This window comes from Caloenas nicobarica, chromosome 1 (genome assembly GCF_036013445.1).
Source record: "Caloenas nicobarica isolate bCalNic1 chromosome 1, bCalNic1.hap1, whole genome shotgun sequence".
Taxonomy (NCBI): Eukaryota; Metazoa; Chordata; class Aves; order Columbiformes; family Columbidae; genus Caloenas; species Caloenas nicobarica.
This window is the reverse complement of record NC_088245.1, coordinates 115,300,494-115,314,875: the sequence shown is the minus strand read 5'-3', so window position 1 is coordinate 115,314,875 and position 14,382 is coordinate 115,300,494. Positions and strand designations below refer to the sequence as shown.

At 35.3% G+C, this 14,382-nt stretch overlaps 1 protein-coding gene across 1 annotated transcript in view; it reads left to right on the top strand.

The window, feature by feature from the left end:
• Positions 1-14,382, top strand: part of CFAP47 (cilia and flagella associated protein 47) — a 311,215-nt gene that overhangs the window by 131,179 nt on the left and 165,654 nt on the right. Inside the window, exons 43-45 of the mRNA XM_065651976.1 lie at positions 897-1,005; positions 1,863-2,089; positions 9,224-9,401. Coding sequence (XP_065508048.1) covers positions 897-1,005; positions 1,863-2,089; positions 9,224-9,401 — 514 coding nt within the window. The remainder of the gene's footprint in view (positions 1-896; positions 1,006-1,862; positions 2,090-9,223; positions 9,402-14,382) is intronic.

Here is a 14,382-nt window from a genome sequence, read left to right as displayed (position 1 = left end):
GTTTGTGGCAAACTAAAAAGAGGTTATCAAAGCAATAGTAATATATCTATTATATCTCCTGCCTAGTTCAGATAGATATATAGCTACCTAATTTATAAATCTTTAAGTTTTGGGATGTTCCGATTGTGGCCTTTATAATTTTGAGTACTTTACTGACTTTTCTTTTTTGAAAAATACTTTTCTGTCTTTTATTTGCAACTTTTAAAAAATTTCATATATGATTCAAAGTTTTATTTCTCTGCTAATTTATTTATCCTTTCCTCTATGAAAATTTACTGTCTTCCTTTGTTCTAGGTCATGTTTATGTTTACTTTCAGGCTTCTGTAGCTTTTCCATTGTTTTTAATGGAATCATTAAGATTTGTTAATGTTATTTCTTCTTAAGGGAGGATTTGTGCATGATGCTAACCTGCCTAAACTTCTGCTCTTTTTTGCTTTCTAGAGAAATGTTACTGGCTCAAAATTACTGTAAATGTTTTTTTAAAAATGTTCTTAACAGTGAAGGGCAGTGAAGTAAGCTCCTGTATATGTTTAAATTATATATAGCTACAGCACACAATTAGAATTCACTTTATTGCTGTATGTATGGGTCAGGGAATTCTCATTCAGTAAAATTATAGAAGTTGGAAAGGATTCAACTCATGGAAATTTCTTGACTTTTTAGATTTAATATTCTCAGTTAAAGGTATTTTATTATCATAGCAGGGTTTGAAATGATAATTTTATTTTATTTAAACATAGTTTTAAGATAATCCATCTCCTGAATATATACATTATTTTACAAGTCAGATCTGAAGTGTTACTAGGATATCTTTGGTTTTAGTTTTTGTATTTTGCTTTCTGTTCTGCATGAGTTGCTTTCTGAATTGTATGGATGTGTATGTTCTTACGTTTCAGATTGGAGAATTCTTATACCTGATAGAAGGAACAGGTGATATACCTTTGCCTTCAGGATTGCTTCCAATGGATAGTCCAAATGTTTTGCATGTTAGCAGTACATTAGAAGGTAAAGTCAATAGAAGGGAGAAAAGTAGAACGAATCAGTCTCTTTTTCAAATATTCTTTAGTTCCCAGTCATTTTTGTTAAAATCAATTAAATAAAACTGATAAAAGCAGTTGTTCACAGTGAAGTGTAAGAAAGGTGTTATAGTGTAACTATCAGATATTTCTTTTAATTCTGTCCAGTCCATTGTCTTCAGAACAGCATCTGTTGTTAACTATCTTCAACTTTCTTGTATTGTTTTTGAGGTGGTCTACATAAGCATTTTTTTCATAATTTCTCTTCGTTTCTACTTCGGAATACAGGTTGTAACCAGATGAACCAGGGCAAGTCGTCTTTACTTAGGACTTTTCTAGTTTTAAAACACATGAGTTTTGTATGCAATGTTGTGATTTGACAGGCAATCCAGTACTTTTGTCTTCAAACATCCAGTGATAAACTGCTGTCAGTCCTATTTCAGAAACAGTGTAGCTATTATTTGAAATAATTGCTGGTGGCTTCTTTTAGAGGGGATGCAACATCATGTACAGGGATAAAAGAGTGGCTGTTTTGTGTAGGTAGGAGAAAGACTTATTTAAACTTTCATTACCATCATAGTAGTAGCAACACTGCAGTCTGAGAATTTTATTAGCTGTCAAAAGTAACTTTTGGTTAGGATTTCAGTCTGTGTTAATTTTTATTTCCCCATTATGACTAAAGATAAAAACATATTACTGGAGTAAATAACATGTACTAGAGTATTAGTATGTGACTAAACATCAAAGGAATTTTGTATTCTGGCTTTTCTTTGAGGGTTAGGGATTTTAAATATTAATCCTTTATGTGGTTACACTAGCAGCTGAATTTTTTTTTTTTTTAAACAGGTCCAAGTGCAGTAGATCCAGTTTTATATTTGAAATGTATTCCTGCTCAGATTCTTGAAGAAAATCTGAGGATTCCATTGATCAATGAGTCAAAAGAGAGGGCTCTGGCTATTGCTGCGCAACAGCAGATGTCAACTACTGAATACAAAAGAAGAAAACTCACAGGGACTCTGCAGAGCAGTAGTGTTCGAGTTGCAACTGTATTATTAGGGCTGTCCAGAGTAGAGGTGAGAAACACAGTAATCTGTTACTGGTATTAGTTTTTCTTGATGTGTAGGACTGAATTTTTTAAGTTTCAGGAAATAGTGTGAAGATTTTTCACACATTCTGTAATGTGACAGTTACTTATCCCAATTTCCTTCAGATATTGAAATATTTTATGTGTTCATTCTGAAGCTGCTTCTCAGTGCTATTAAGAAGTGCTTCCTTTAAGAAATATTTCCTACAGCTAAAACAGGCGTTAACATTTTAATTTAGTTAGCTTCTGAAAAATACCCATTGATTAAAAAAAGCATTCATGCTCCATGTAACAGATATCTGTATTAGTACCCTTCCTTATGCATATTGTTGTAAGAAATAAAAATTCTGAAACAGGAGATATATATATATATATATATGGAGAGATATGTATATATTAAAGAATAGACTTTGAGAATAAATCAAGGAGCAGGAAAGAATTGGAATCACAGAATCATAGAATAGTTTGTGTTGGAAGGGACCTTCAAAGCCCATCTAGTCCAACCCCCCTGCCATGAGCAGGGACATCTTCAACTAGATCAGGTTGCTCAGAGCCCCATCCAGCTTGGCCTGGAATGTCTCCAGGAATGGGGCTCTTCTTGTCCTGAAGTCAATACAAAATAGGTTTGGGAAACCACAGATTTTCCTTGTAAGCTATAGCTCCCTACTTATATATCATTCCATCCTAGAGAGATATTCCCAAGATTTCAAGATCTAGAAACAAAAAATCCACCCAAGGTAGTCCATTTAACATTCAGTTAATACTTGTGAATAAATTTATAATAGCAATATTGTTTTTTTCTCATGTAGAATTCAAAAGTGGCCTTCTATGGAAGACAGCCACATTCTGGGTTTTCATTTCCCTTGTGAACCTGGTGTTACCTGGCCTCAGACAGGTTGCTGGGCAGGTCTATGTTATTCAGGTTTTCCAGTTAGACTGTTTCCTGAGTATGGTTTCCAGCGCTACATGGTTCCCTGTACTAAGAGGAAGAGAATTTTCCCTAGTGTCTTCAAATTGCTCAATTTATGCCTTTTGTTTACAGATAAGTATAAAAAGTAATATAAAACAAATAAAATGAAGAAAAATGGAAGAACAGATTTGATCTGTTACATGTTTGTAGTGGGACAAGAATTATAACCATGTAATCTAGTCTCAAGTATTTTCCACTGCTGTGGTAAGATTTTCTAAACCTTTCATAACTGAAGTCCATTAATATCACAGTCACTTAGCAAATACTTGAAAAAATACTTAACTGCTCTGAAGCTGTGGATGTAATCAAGACAGAGCACAATAGGAACACTCCTTGTACCACTAGGTATGCTAGGATCTAATATGAGTTCTAAAATTACTTGTATCATAGAGGAGTGGAGGAAAATTAGATTAGTTATAAAATACATAATGATGGATACTAATATTGAATAAGTTATCATGTCATAAATAAACTAATACAGAGGAAGAAGTATTTTGCTCGAGAAAAACATAGAATGATTTAGGTTGGAAAAAACTCTAACGATGGAGTCCCACCATTAACATAACACTGCCAAGTCCACCTCTGAACCATAGAATCATAGAATGTCCTGAGTTGGAAGGGACCCACAAAGATCATCGAGTCCAACTCCTGTCCCTGCACAGGACAACCCCGCAGTTCACACCATGTGTCTGAGGGCCTTGTCCAGTCTCTTCTTGAACACTGTCAGGCTTGGGGCTGTGACACCTCCCTGGGGAGCCTGTTCCAGTGCTCCACCACTCTCTGGAGGAAGCACCATATCTATACATCTTTTAAACACCTCCAGTGATGGTGACTCCACCACTTCCCTGGGCAGCCTGTTCCAACACCTGACAACCTTTTCCATGAAGAATTTTTTCCTAATACCCAATCTAAACCTACCCTGGTTCAAACTGAGGCCGTTTTCTCTCATCCTATCACTTGTTACTTGGGAGAAGAGACCAACGCTCTCTATGCTACAACCTCCTTTCAGGTAGTTGTAGAGAGCAATAGGGTCTTCCCTCAGCCTCCTTTTCTCCAGAATGGATGGACAGAGTGGAAAATGCCTTTATTTTATTAATACTTGGTCCATTTTTTGCCTGTAAAATTGAAGAATAAGTAAATAAAAATTGCATGCTTTCCATTCCTATTAAACTGTACATTTTAATCATGTTTACTTAAATCACATAGAAAATAGTACTAAAACTAGGCTGTATTTTTGGAGTCAAACTGGAAATTCATATTCAGTGACTTGTGCTGTATGTTTTTACTTGACCCATCTATACACATGGATAAAAGCCCTAGCTATTTTTGTATTGTGTTTTTACTGCTTCTTTTATTTACTGTAATAAAGATAGATCTATTTTGATTGTCTTTAATAATTAGACTTACTAAAAACATAAGGAATTTTCATCTCTTTCCCATAAAAGTTAATGTGCTTATCAGAACCCATTTATCCTGATGGTGTTAATACTGGGCTAGTATTAGATAATGTGCAGTTAGAGTACAGAAGTGTCAGTCAGCAAGTCTGAGGAGCTTGGAAGTGGGCATTCAATGAAAAGGAGCAGGAGTATTAACTAAATCTTTATTTCTATCTTTTACTTTATAAATTGGATTAAAATCACCTCATTAAATAGTTCTGCTAGAAATAGAATTTTAATAGTTTATTTTACAGTCTTGGGCACTGAAGGACTTACTAGCAACTAGGTTAGGTAACCTGCCATTCTCCCTCCTTGTTTTCCCAGAAATAATTTCTACTGCCAATAGAATCAAAAAAATTTGTGAAATATTTTTTTTTGTGCTTAAACTTCGGTATAACAAAAAAATAAACAAATTTTAAACAAACTAGCATAAAACTTAATAAAGCAGTTAGACAAGTTAAGTAATTAAAAGACAGGAAGCAAGGATGCTAAAGCGAAAGGAATCCAGATCTCAATATTTAAAGGAAAATGAGAGATTAAAATCAGTAGTCTTATGCTGTTTAATTCTATTAGTATTTACCTTATAAATATATACAAGGAATAAAACCCCAGAAACTGAATAATAACCTGGTTGCATGCCCATTTCTGACTGTGGTTTTTTTAAATTGTTTTTAATGAAAAATGTTAGGAAAGTTCTGAATTTTAAGTATACAATTGTGTTAATTTCTTACCTCCTGAGTATATAATTAATTTCATTCTTCCTAAAAGATTTTTAGGCAGTAGTAAAGGTAATATAGGATAGAACTCTCTGCCACTGTTAAGGTTGAGACTGGCATTATTGTGAATAATTGCAAATTGCCTTTGTTAATAACGAACAAGAAAAAGGTGTAGGTGGGAAGTTTAGATGAACATAGCTAACGAGGGTAGAAAAACGCGTATTTGGAAAGAAAGGGGAGAGAATATGGAAGAATATGTTTAGATTGAAGATGATGATGGTGTTAAATAGAGAGAAGTGAATAAAAGAAAGAAGGAAATAACAGAATAATTAGAATTCATCCAGTTTAGTATGTAAGGGGAAGGATGTTGCAGTCAGTGAACTGGAATACAAAATAACATGCCTCAGTTTTCCTTTTTTTCTAGAATCTACCTAAACTGTCTAAGTGTCAGAGATGCTAGTAATCTACTTGTATAATTAGACGTTATGATAGGAAAGGAAGAGAAGTCCTGTTCTACAAGAATCCCAAAACTAAAGCTTGCACTTCCTACTGTGTCCAGATGTGTCCTCGTAGTTAAGCTGTGAAAAGTAGTTACTTAGGCTTCATTTTGCTTCCTTTCAAATGCAGGGCTTATCTAAGAGTGGGCACCAGATCTCTCTATTCTTAGCCATATTCCAGCTGTTAGGACATTGTGCACTTTCTTGCTATGCTGCTGTCCATGCGACTAAGAAATGCTGAGTATTTTTATCTTAGTACGTGATGGTGGTGGTGATGAGTTTTAGTTTTGATCAATGGAAAATGAGCAGAGAACTTGTGCACTTGAACCTATGGCTTCTGCTGCTTGGCTGGTGTGACAGAATCTCATCCTACATCTGCCCTGCTCTGATCTTCAAAGTTTGTGCTCTTTGTAGTCCCATAGGATTCAAGAAGGATTTTGTGATCTTGCATGTGATTATGGAAAAGTTGTAAGCACAGTTTGAACAGTTAGCTTTTTTAAAATTCAGGTTGGTTTGTTTGTTTGTTTTTGAGAAAGAATTACAGTGTCCTTGAAGAGAGATGATACTGTAATTAAAAAGTTACCTTAGATACATTTGATAGGAATGAATTTTTCACAAAAGGATCTGTGGTCCCATTTCAATTTGTTGAAATTATAACTGGGACTAATGTCTTTTATATTATATCACTTATCTTTTGATATGGGATTAAGGGAGATGGCAAACATGATTGATCACAGGGATTCTGAGAGTCTGAGATCATAAAATTCTTTTATTCATGAGGAACAGTTAAAGAAATTAATTCCTGGAAGGAGGAAATGAGGCTAAATTAGGATTTGGAAAACAGTAATATACAAGAAAAGAGTAAGTTGCCTCAGCACTCTGTAGTAGAATCTGCTGTCCTTTACACACAGAAAGTGCAGATGGTGAATCTAAGAAAATATACTAGAAAATCAGTCTTTGAAAAATGTCAAGTTTAATTCTGATGCCTTATATACCTTCCAATCGTTCTTTGAAAAATTATTCTAAAAAAGAAATTAATCCTGTGAATTGAATGCAAATACAGTTCTTAACTGGTAATAACACTTCCAGACTTGGAATATCATGAACCATTATGCTGATGAAGTACCTGTTGGAATCTGTCTTACTGTAGCACAGCAGCCTTAGACCTGTAATTGATAATGAGCATTAAAAAAATATTAAATTCCATTTAACACTTACTGCCCTGAAAAATACTAAAAAGAAGGAGAGCAGCTGCAACATTTATCTGAATTGTGTTGGACATTTTCTCTTTTCTTGGAAATGTTACCCTTTGAGGCAACAGGGTTTAGTCTTGTGTGTATTTGCAGGATTTTGTTTTCCCTTTTCAAAAAGATCTGGGTCTCTCATTAAATACATTTTCATCCTTTACTCTTTGACCACGTACCAGGAAATAGTTGAAAAGTTCATAGACTATGTAATACTAACCACCTATCTTTTTTTCCTAACATATCTTTTAAAATGATGTGGCATGAACAAAGATCTTAAAGTACTTGCATGGTTTTTTTATATCGCGAGGTATATCTTCAAGATAATTATAATTTAAATGTGTTCAGCGCTTCACCAAAGGTCATCTTAAAATCATTTTGTCAATTAAGACTTCCCAAAACCTTTAAGTCACGTTGGATTTTATTTCAATGTTGGAAAATAATCTAATTGCCCAAATCAGGTGTAGATACAAATTAATATTTGAATAAACAGAAGGTCAAAGTCAAATTTAAACTGGTAAATATATGTGATTCTTTTGGTTTGTAACTTCCCATTACAAGTGAGAATGAGATATCTCTTTCCCACTGGAAAGTCTTCTGTCATTTCAGTTTTATCAGAGAGAAATGGAACTTGCTAATAATATAGCAAATGAATTATTATCACATATAGATTTTATTTATTTATTTTGCATGTGTATGATCAGTGAACTTCTAGTCTTGCCTGATAGAAATTAATAAATTGTCAGTTTAGGTTCTCAACTCACACAATTCTTCTTGTCTTTTCTGTAAATTCTGTTTGTGCTGTACATCTGGTGCAAATACACTAAAAAAAAAAGAACCATGTTAATGTTTTGTTTTGATGAGTACTTTTTTAGTCACATACCTCTGTCCAGTTGTGCTTCACAGAACAAGAATCTTGAGTAATAATGTTTCTATATCTATTGTGCCAAAAAACTCTATTAGCAACTAAAGCTTAACAGGTTCCCAAATTCCATATGTACTTTGTGCTTCACACCATATTGATGCTTTGAATAGATAGATTAACGATGCAAACAAAGCAATGGCAGAGTGTAGGTCTGCTTTCTAAAACCAGCAAGAGAATAAGAGTTTTCTGTTAAAACAAAACAAAAGACAAACCACCAACCCAAAGCAGAACCCCATCTCAGTTGATTTGAACAGTAAATTGACCATATTACCCTCAATAGTAATCCTTAAGAAAAACAACTTTCCTTTTGAATTTTCTTTTTGAAATCTTCCAATGGATCTCCATTCCTTGTGCCATTGCAATACGTCCTGTGATACCTGCTGTCCTGGCATTGTTTAAAACCAATAGGCTTTCAGAATAAGCCAGTTTTCCTGGCACAAACTGAATAAGTATATCTGTATTTATCTCTTCCCTGGATGTTTCAAGATAATTCACGATAGTCATTAATTCAAAGACTTGTCTATAGAAAATATGTGACTAGTTTGAAATTGTAAGTTTGTTCAACTTACAATTAATCTTGAGCATTGCAATTGTACTGTGTTATTGGATTGAAAGTGGCAATTTTGAGCAAGGATTGTATTAGATCATTGCATTATTTCTGTGATGCTATCGTAGAAGAGTCAAACTTAGTGCATTAAGGAGTTTAGATGCCTATTTTGAGCTTGCCTTCACATACTGTGCTAATCCTTTACTAATATGTTTCATGTTGTTGATCAGTAATGCTTGCTACCAACAGGAGGAGTTTAATTTGCCCCTAAAATTAATTCTAAATTCTTTAAGTTCTAAAATATATTGTCGACATTAAAGTATCAAAGTTAACTCAGCTAACTATATAGTTATCCCTCAGAAAATATCAAAATAATTTTTCATTTTCATGTTTCTTATTATTCTGAAAGTTTACAAAGTAAAAGAAGAAACATCGGTCTGCATCTGATTCAGAATATGTTTTTCTCTTCATGTTTTTTTCCCTCTACTTTTCTTGCCTTCCCTGAATACCTATAGAGGCTTGCAGACTGGTTTCTTGGTGGGAGGTGGTTTTACTGTAAATCTCAAAATGCATTTTTCTTAAATGAATGTTTCAGATGCATGATGTATAAAAAAATTAAACAAGACAGTTTTTATTTAGAAGAATCTCTCAACAATTTCTATTTAACTTGCCTAATAACCATTTCAGTTTTAGAATTGCACCCTTAAGCCTGTATAATTTTACATTTCTTGATCTGAAATTATTATGAGATGATTGCTTATATGTGTACATTATTCCTTCACTTGCAGAGACATGCACTCATGAGACCTCGTAAATTCCACCCAGAAGTGAAGTATGTGGATTACAGTGTAGAAGTGAGCATGCAAGAATTCTTTAAGGTTCCTGAGAAGTTGTCTATTCCAGTGTTGGCATCAAGCAGAGTTAGTTTGAATGTTCCATCAGAAGACCTTTCACTTCAGAAAACAGGTAAGAATAGTCTTAAATATGATGAATTTGTGGGTGTTCTCCCCCCTCCCCCTGTCATTGTGTGGTTTTAAGCTTTTCCTAAAGAGTTTCAGAAAATGGTCTTTCCATTCTACTAGTGATCAAATCCTCAACCTTGTCTTTGTCATCACTACCCAAGTTCTATCTTATTAGCTCAAAACAGTACTTTCTGCTTGACCTCGATTTTCTCAAAGGCACACAACCACGGGAGACTTGCTCTAGAAATTTGTTTGGTTTGTTTATATGACAGATCCTGAATTTGAGCTCATTTCACACTTCCACTTCTCATCTAGTGCTGATCTGTGCTCAGATTGTGCCAGTTATACCACATATCTTTTCTTGTTTACCTCTTGTCAGTTAGCCAGTGGGAGGCGTTAACTAATTTGTATGTTATTTTGTCCCTGTTCCTCATCTGTGAAAAGTTTTGCATCAGACTTTTTGGTCAGCCTCTGTTGTGTCTAATTTTTCTAGTATCTTAAATTTTATACTGAAATCTTGATGGCTCTCTGTTTTGCTTGGCTTTCATTTTGATCCCTCCTTTGCTAGTTTTTTGGGTGTGTGTGTTTGTTGTTGTTGTTGGTTTGGTTTGGTTTGGTTTTTTTTTAATGCTTTATTAAATCGATAAAGCACTCTAGGTTGCATTTCTTTAAAAGAACTTGAGCAGCTGAGGGAACTGAGGTTGTTTAATCTGGAGAAAAGGAGGCTGAGGGGAAACCTTATCATTCTTTACAACTACCTGAAAGGAGGTTGTAGCATGGAGGGTGTTGGTCTCTTCTCCCAAGTAGCAAGTGATAGGATGAGAGGAAATGGCTTCAAGTTGCACCAGGGAAGGTTCAGATTGGATATTAGGAAAAAATTATTTGTGGAAAGGGTAGTCAGGCATTGGAACAGGCTGCCCAGGGAAGGGGTTGAGCCACCATCTCTAGAGGTGTTTAAAAGGTGGGTAGATGTGGTGCTTTGGGACGTGATTTAGGGGTGGACTTGGCAGTGCTGGGTTAACAGTTGGACTCGATGATACTAAGAGTCTTTTCCAACCTAAACAATTCTTTGATAAAATTTGTGTTTGTATTTACCTGCTAGAGTATCTACGTATGGCTATATCACAGATAATGTAATGTTCCACAGGTATCTGATAATAATACAAATAATTTTTGGTTTTGCTGCTTAAAACATAAGTAGTAGTTTTCTTAGTAAAATTAGTGAAGGCCACTAATGCGCAAAATTCATAGATTTGTTTCATCATTTCTTTTCTTGATCAATAGAGTCCTTCTGCATGTTTCTGTGGTTCACTTCTCCCATTGTCATTGGAATTGGTCATGTGCTTTCATGGTGTATGTTTTTATACTTGTTGTATCCCTTCTGGTTTTTGTTTCTTTCTGGAAGAAAAATAAGGAATTTCTTGATTATTTCTGACAAGCCTTTTTTGTTACAGATTCATTCTTCTTAGATTACAGTATCTGTACTGTAAAACATTTTAGGGTGTCACTGGGCATGTTTGTAAGATGATGCTAGTTATTGCAGTATTAGAAGCAAGACTAGACTGATGACTAACTACAGGGCTAGCAGTCAGTAGAAGTTGTAGAATAGATGCAACACAAGTTGGAGGCTGAAATGTTTCTTAAATGACACAGTATTTAAATCCTAGTTAAAATGCTTTTGTTGTCAAGTTAAAAAAATTTCCTGTGTTCGTAATAATTGATGTAGAGATGAAATAAAAAAGATCATAATGGCTTTTTTGAGTGGTGTAGAGGAATTCTTTGGATTGCTCTGTATGAGAGGGGAACACCGGCTGTGAGAGAGCAAAATCTGCACACAAAATCTGCTAAGGACATAATTAGACCTTCATCATGATCTCAGAACGAAGGTTGTTAACTGACCAGATGATAGGTCACTGTTGCTTAACAACTCGTCGAATTATTTTTTAAGTTGAAATGTGAACAAAACTGAAAATTTTAGAATATGAGTTGATAAAATGTAGTGAAGAAACTACTTTACATAAGGAAGTGGTTATTTTTCTGTTAGATCATGCTGCTTCTTTATCCATTAAAGGAAATTATAAAAGTATTGGAAAGAGGGAAGTAAGCAATGGAAAGTCAGAAACTAAATCATACTGCAGTGAACACAATCTTTTCGTTGATTTCTTTTTCTTTCTAGGACAATTAAATAGTTACATGAGGGAGTAGACTTGTCAAGATGATGCAGAGAACTAAATGGGGCTTTGGTAGTGCATTCAGAGGAGTGGTGAGCTAAAGAACAATTGAAAATGGAAGTTGAGATAACCAGTTGACAGCATGAAAACGAAGATATGTTCAGTACAAAGGCGTTGCTGGCTGATTCAGTGTATTTGTCGTGCTAATGAGGAAACACAGGAATATTTACAGGCACTTAGAAAATCTAATATTGTGGTGGAAGTCCCCAGGCAGTGTTCCTGTGGATGGAGGGAAAACATTGATCTCATCTGAAAATTTTGTTAGCTTCATTATCTGAAGATGAAGCAGTATTTTAGCTACAGTGGTAGCTTTCTTTAGGGTGGGAGTAACTGCTTCTCTGACAGAATGCTTAGATTTATGAAGAAAAACAAAGGTGCAAACAAGCTAACTAAAATCAGAAAATCCTGGATCAGAATTTTTTAGACTGCAGTAGCAGGAAAAGTGTCCAGCCAATATTGTAAGAACTCTGCCAGCAGGGAATTAGAAGGTAAAAATCAATGCCACTCAACATATCTTTTTGTAAAATAGATCTTTTTAAATACCCTTATTACATTTTTGGCAGTATAACAGATCTAATAGATAAAAATAATACAATATGTTTACTTCCAATGTGACATCTTGATCAAAAGCCAAACCATTTACTTATATGGAACTAAAATAATACATAGGCACTATTGGAAAACTGTAGCAAATTTTGTTATTCATTCATTACTGGAGAGTCATCAGAAAGTGAGCCCTCAGGAACCAGTACTTGTTGGACAATGTTAACTACTTTTCACCAGTAATTTAGAAGATTATATAAAGTCTTTGTTGAGTTAGGAATAATCTAGATTTGATGAAAGAATAGTAAGTTGGAATTGCTACATAAACTATGTGTTTTAGTGCAACCAAACATGTAGTAGTATATGGGTAACAGAGTCTGCATACTAAACCAGGTAAGCAGTTAGTAAAAAGGACTGACTGCCAACACAAAATTATCTCAGTGTGAGCTCTTTCATAATGCCGAAATGGCCAATGAGATCTACAGATAAATTAGAAGTGTCCTAAGAACTGGGGAGATGATCTTGTCTCAGTACACATTATTGACAGAAGAACTAGGGAGATGATCTTGTCTCAGTACACATTATTGACAGAAAAACTAGTACAGAAGTGGAGAGTCTGTTGTTTCTAAGAGATTTATGGAAGTTCTAAAAGAATTTGAAAAAGACAACCCACAAAACTGTTCCAGTGCTAAAAAATAAAGCTTATGACAAGAGCAACTCTGTGATTGCTTTGAATTCTGTTTGCCTGCCAAGTAGTTGAAGCACAGCCCCAATAGTGTGTCAGTGTTATCGGACCCGAGGAGTCTGTATTTACTGCATGTGAAAGGAGATAATCTAGTAAATCTGCCATTAGCAGAATGCCTAAGGACACAGTCTAATCCTCGGACCAGCTCTGTTTTATACTGAGATTATTAGGCATCCCTTGGTCGCATTTGTGTGTTGAACTACACCTTGAATACACCCCATCCTCTTAAAGCTCCTCTTGACGATATGCAGAATGTATCTTATAACTCTTTACTGTGTAAAAATTTTGGTTTATAAGAAGGTCACATCACATATCACAGTGATTGTTCACCATTGTCTCAAATAGGATCCTAAAGAGCTTTAGTCTCTCTGGATCATCAGAAGTAACCTGGGAAATAATTCAAGTCCCATACATAGCTCACGAGAAAGGTTCTTGACCGTAAAGCTTTAATACTTTATAAACCAAAGGATAGTGATTGAGCATTTGGAAACTTGTGTCAAGCATATTTAACATTGAAATAAGTTGCCCTTTGCTTAGTGGTGTGTTATTAAAGAATGAGAAGGCAAAAATGTCAAGTGGAATTAAAATAATGGCTCCAGGTTTTAAGCAACAGAGAAGTAGCATCCAAAATCAGCTCCATGCTTCACCAAACAAATAAGTTGCTGGTTTCCTTGGATAAAACATCCATAGAAATGCTTTGACTGTCTTGCCTCATCTGTCTCTGTATGTGTGTTTCCAGAGCAAAAACCAGTACAAGTTACTCTTGATTCCAGCTTTTAGCTAGTGGATTCTATCCCTTTGTTTTCCCATCTTTCTCACTCCCCTTGCTGTAATCCCTTATGAGTCAGAGAGTCATTCATTTTGTGCTTAGTGATAAAAGGAAGATGTGACATTGAAGTTAATGGGCAAATTGTTGTGTGATGAGTGAAACTATAAACACAAGGAATGACAGCCAGTACAAAACAAAAGGGCCATAAGACTGTCAATATTAGACTATAGAATCGTGGATCACAGAATGGTTTGGGTTGAAAGGGACTTTAAAGATCAACTAGTTCCAAACCCCTGACATGGACAGAGACACCTTCCATTCAATCAGGTTGCTCAAGGCCCCATCCAACCTGGCCTTGAACATTTCCAGAGAGGACGTACCCACATTTTCCTCCCTGAGCCAGAAGACAGGGATGAGGAGCAGAATGAAGCCCCAATAATCCAAGAGGAAATGGTCAGAGACCTGCTACACCACTTGGACGCTCACAAGTCTATGGGGCCAGATGGGATACATCCAAGGGTGCTGAGGAAGCTGGCAGAGGCGATCACTAAGCCCCCTTCCATTATCTATCAGCAATCTTGACTAACTGGGGAGGTGTCAGTTGACTGGAAGCTGGCTAACTTGATACCCATCTACAAGAAGGGCCGGAAGGAGGATCCAGGGAACTACAGACCTGTCAGTCTAACCTCGGTGCCAG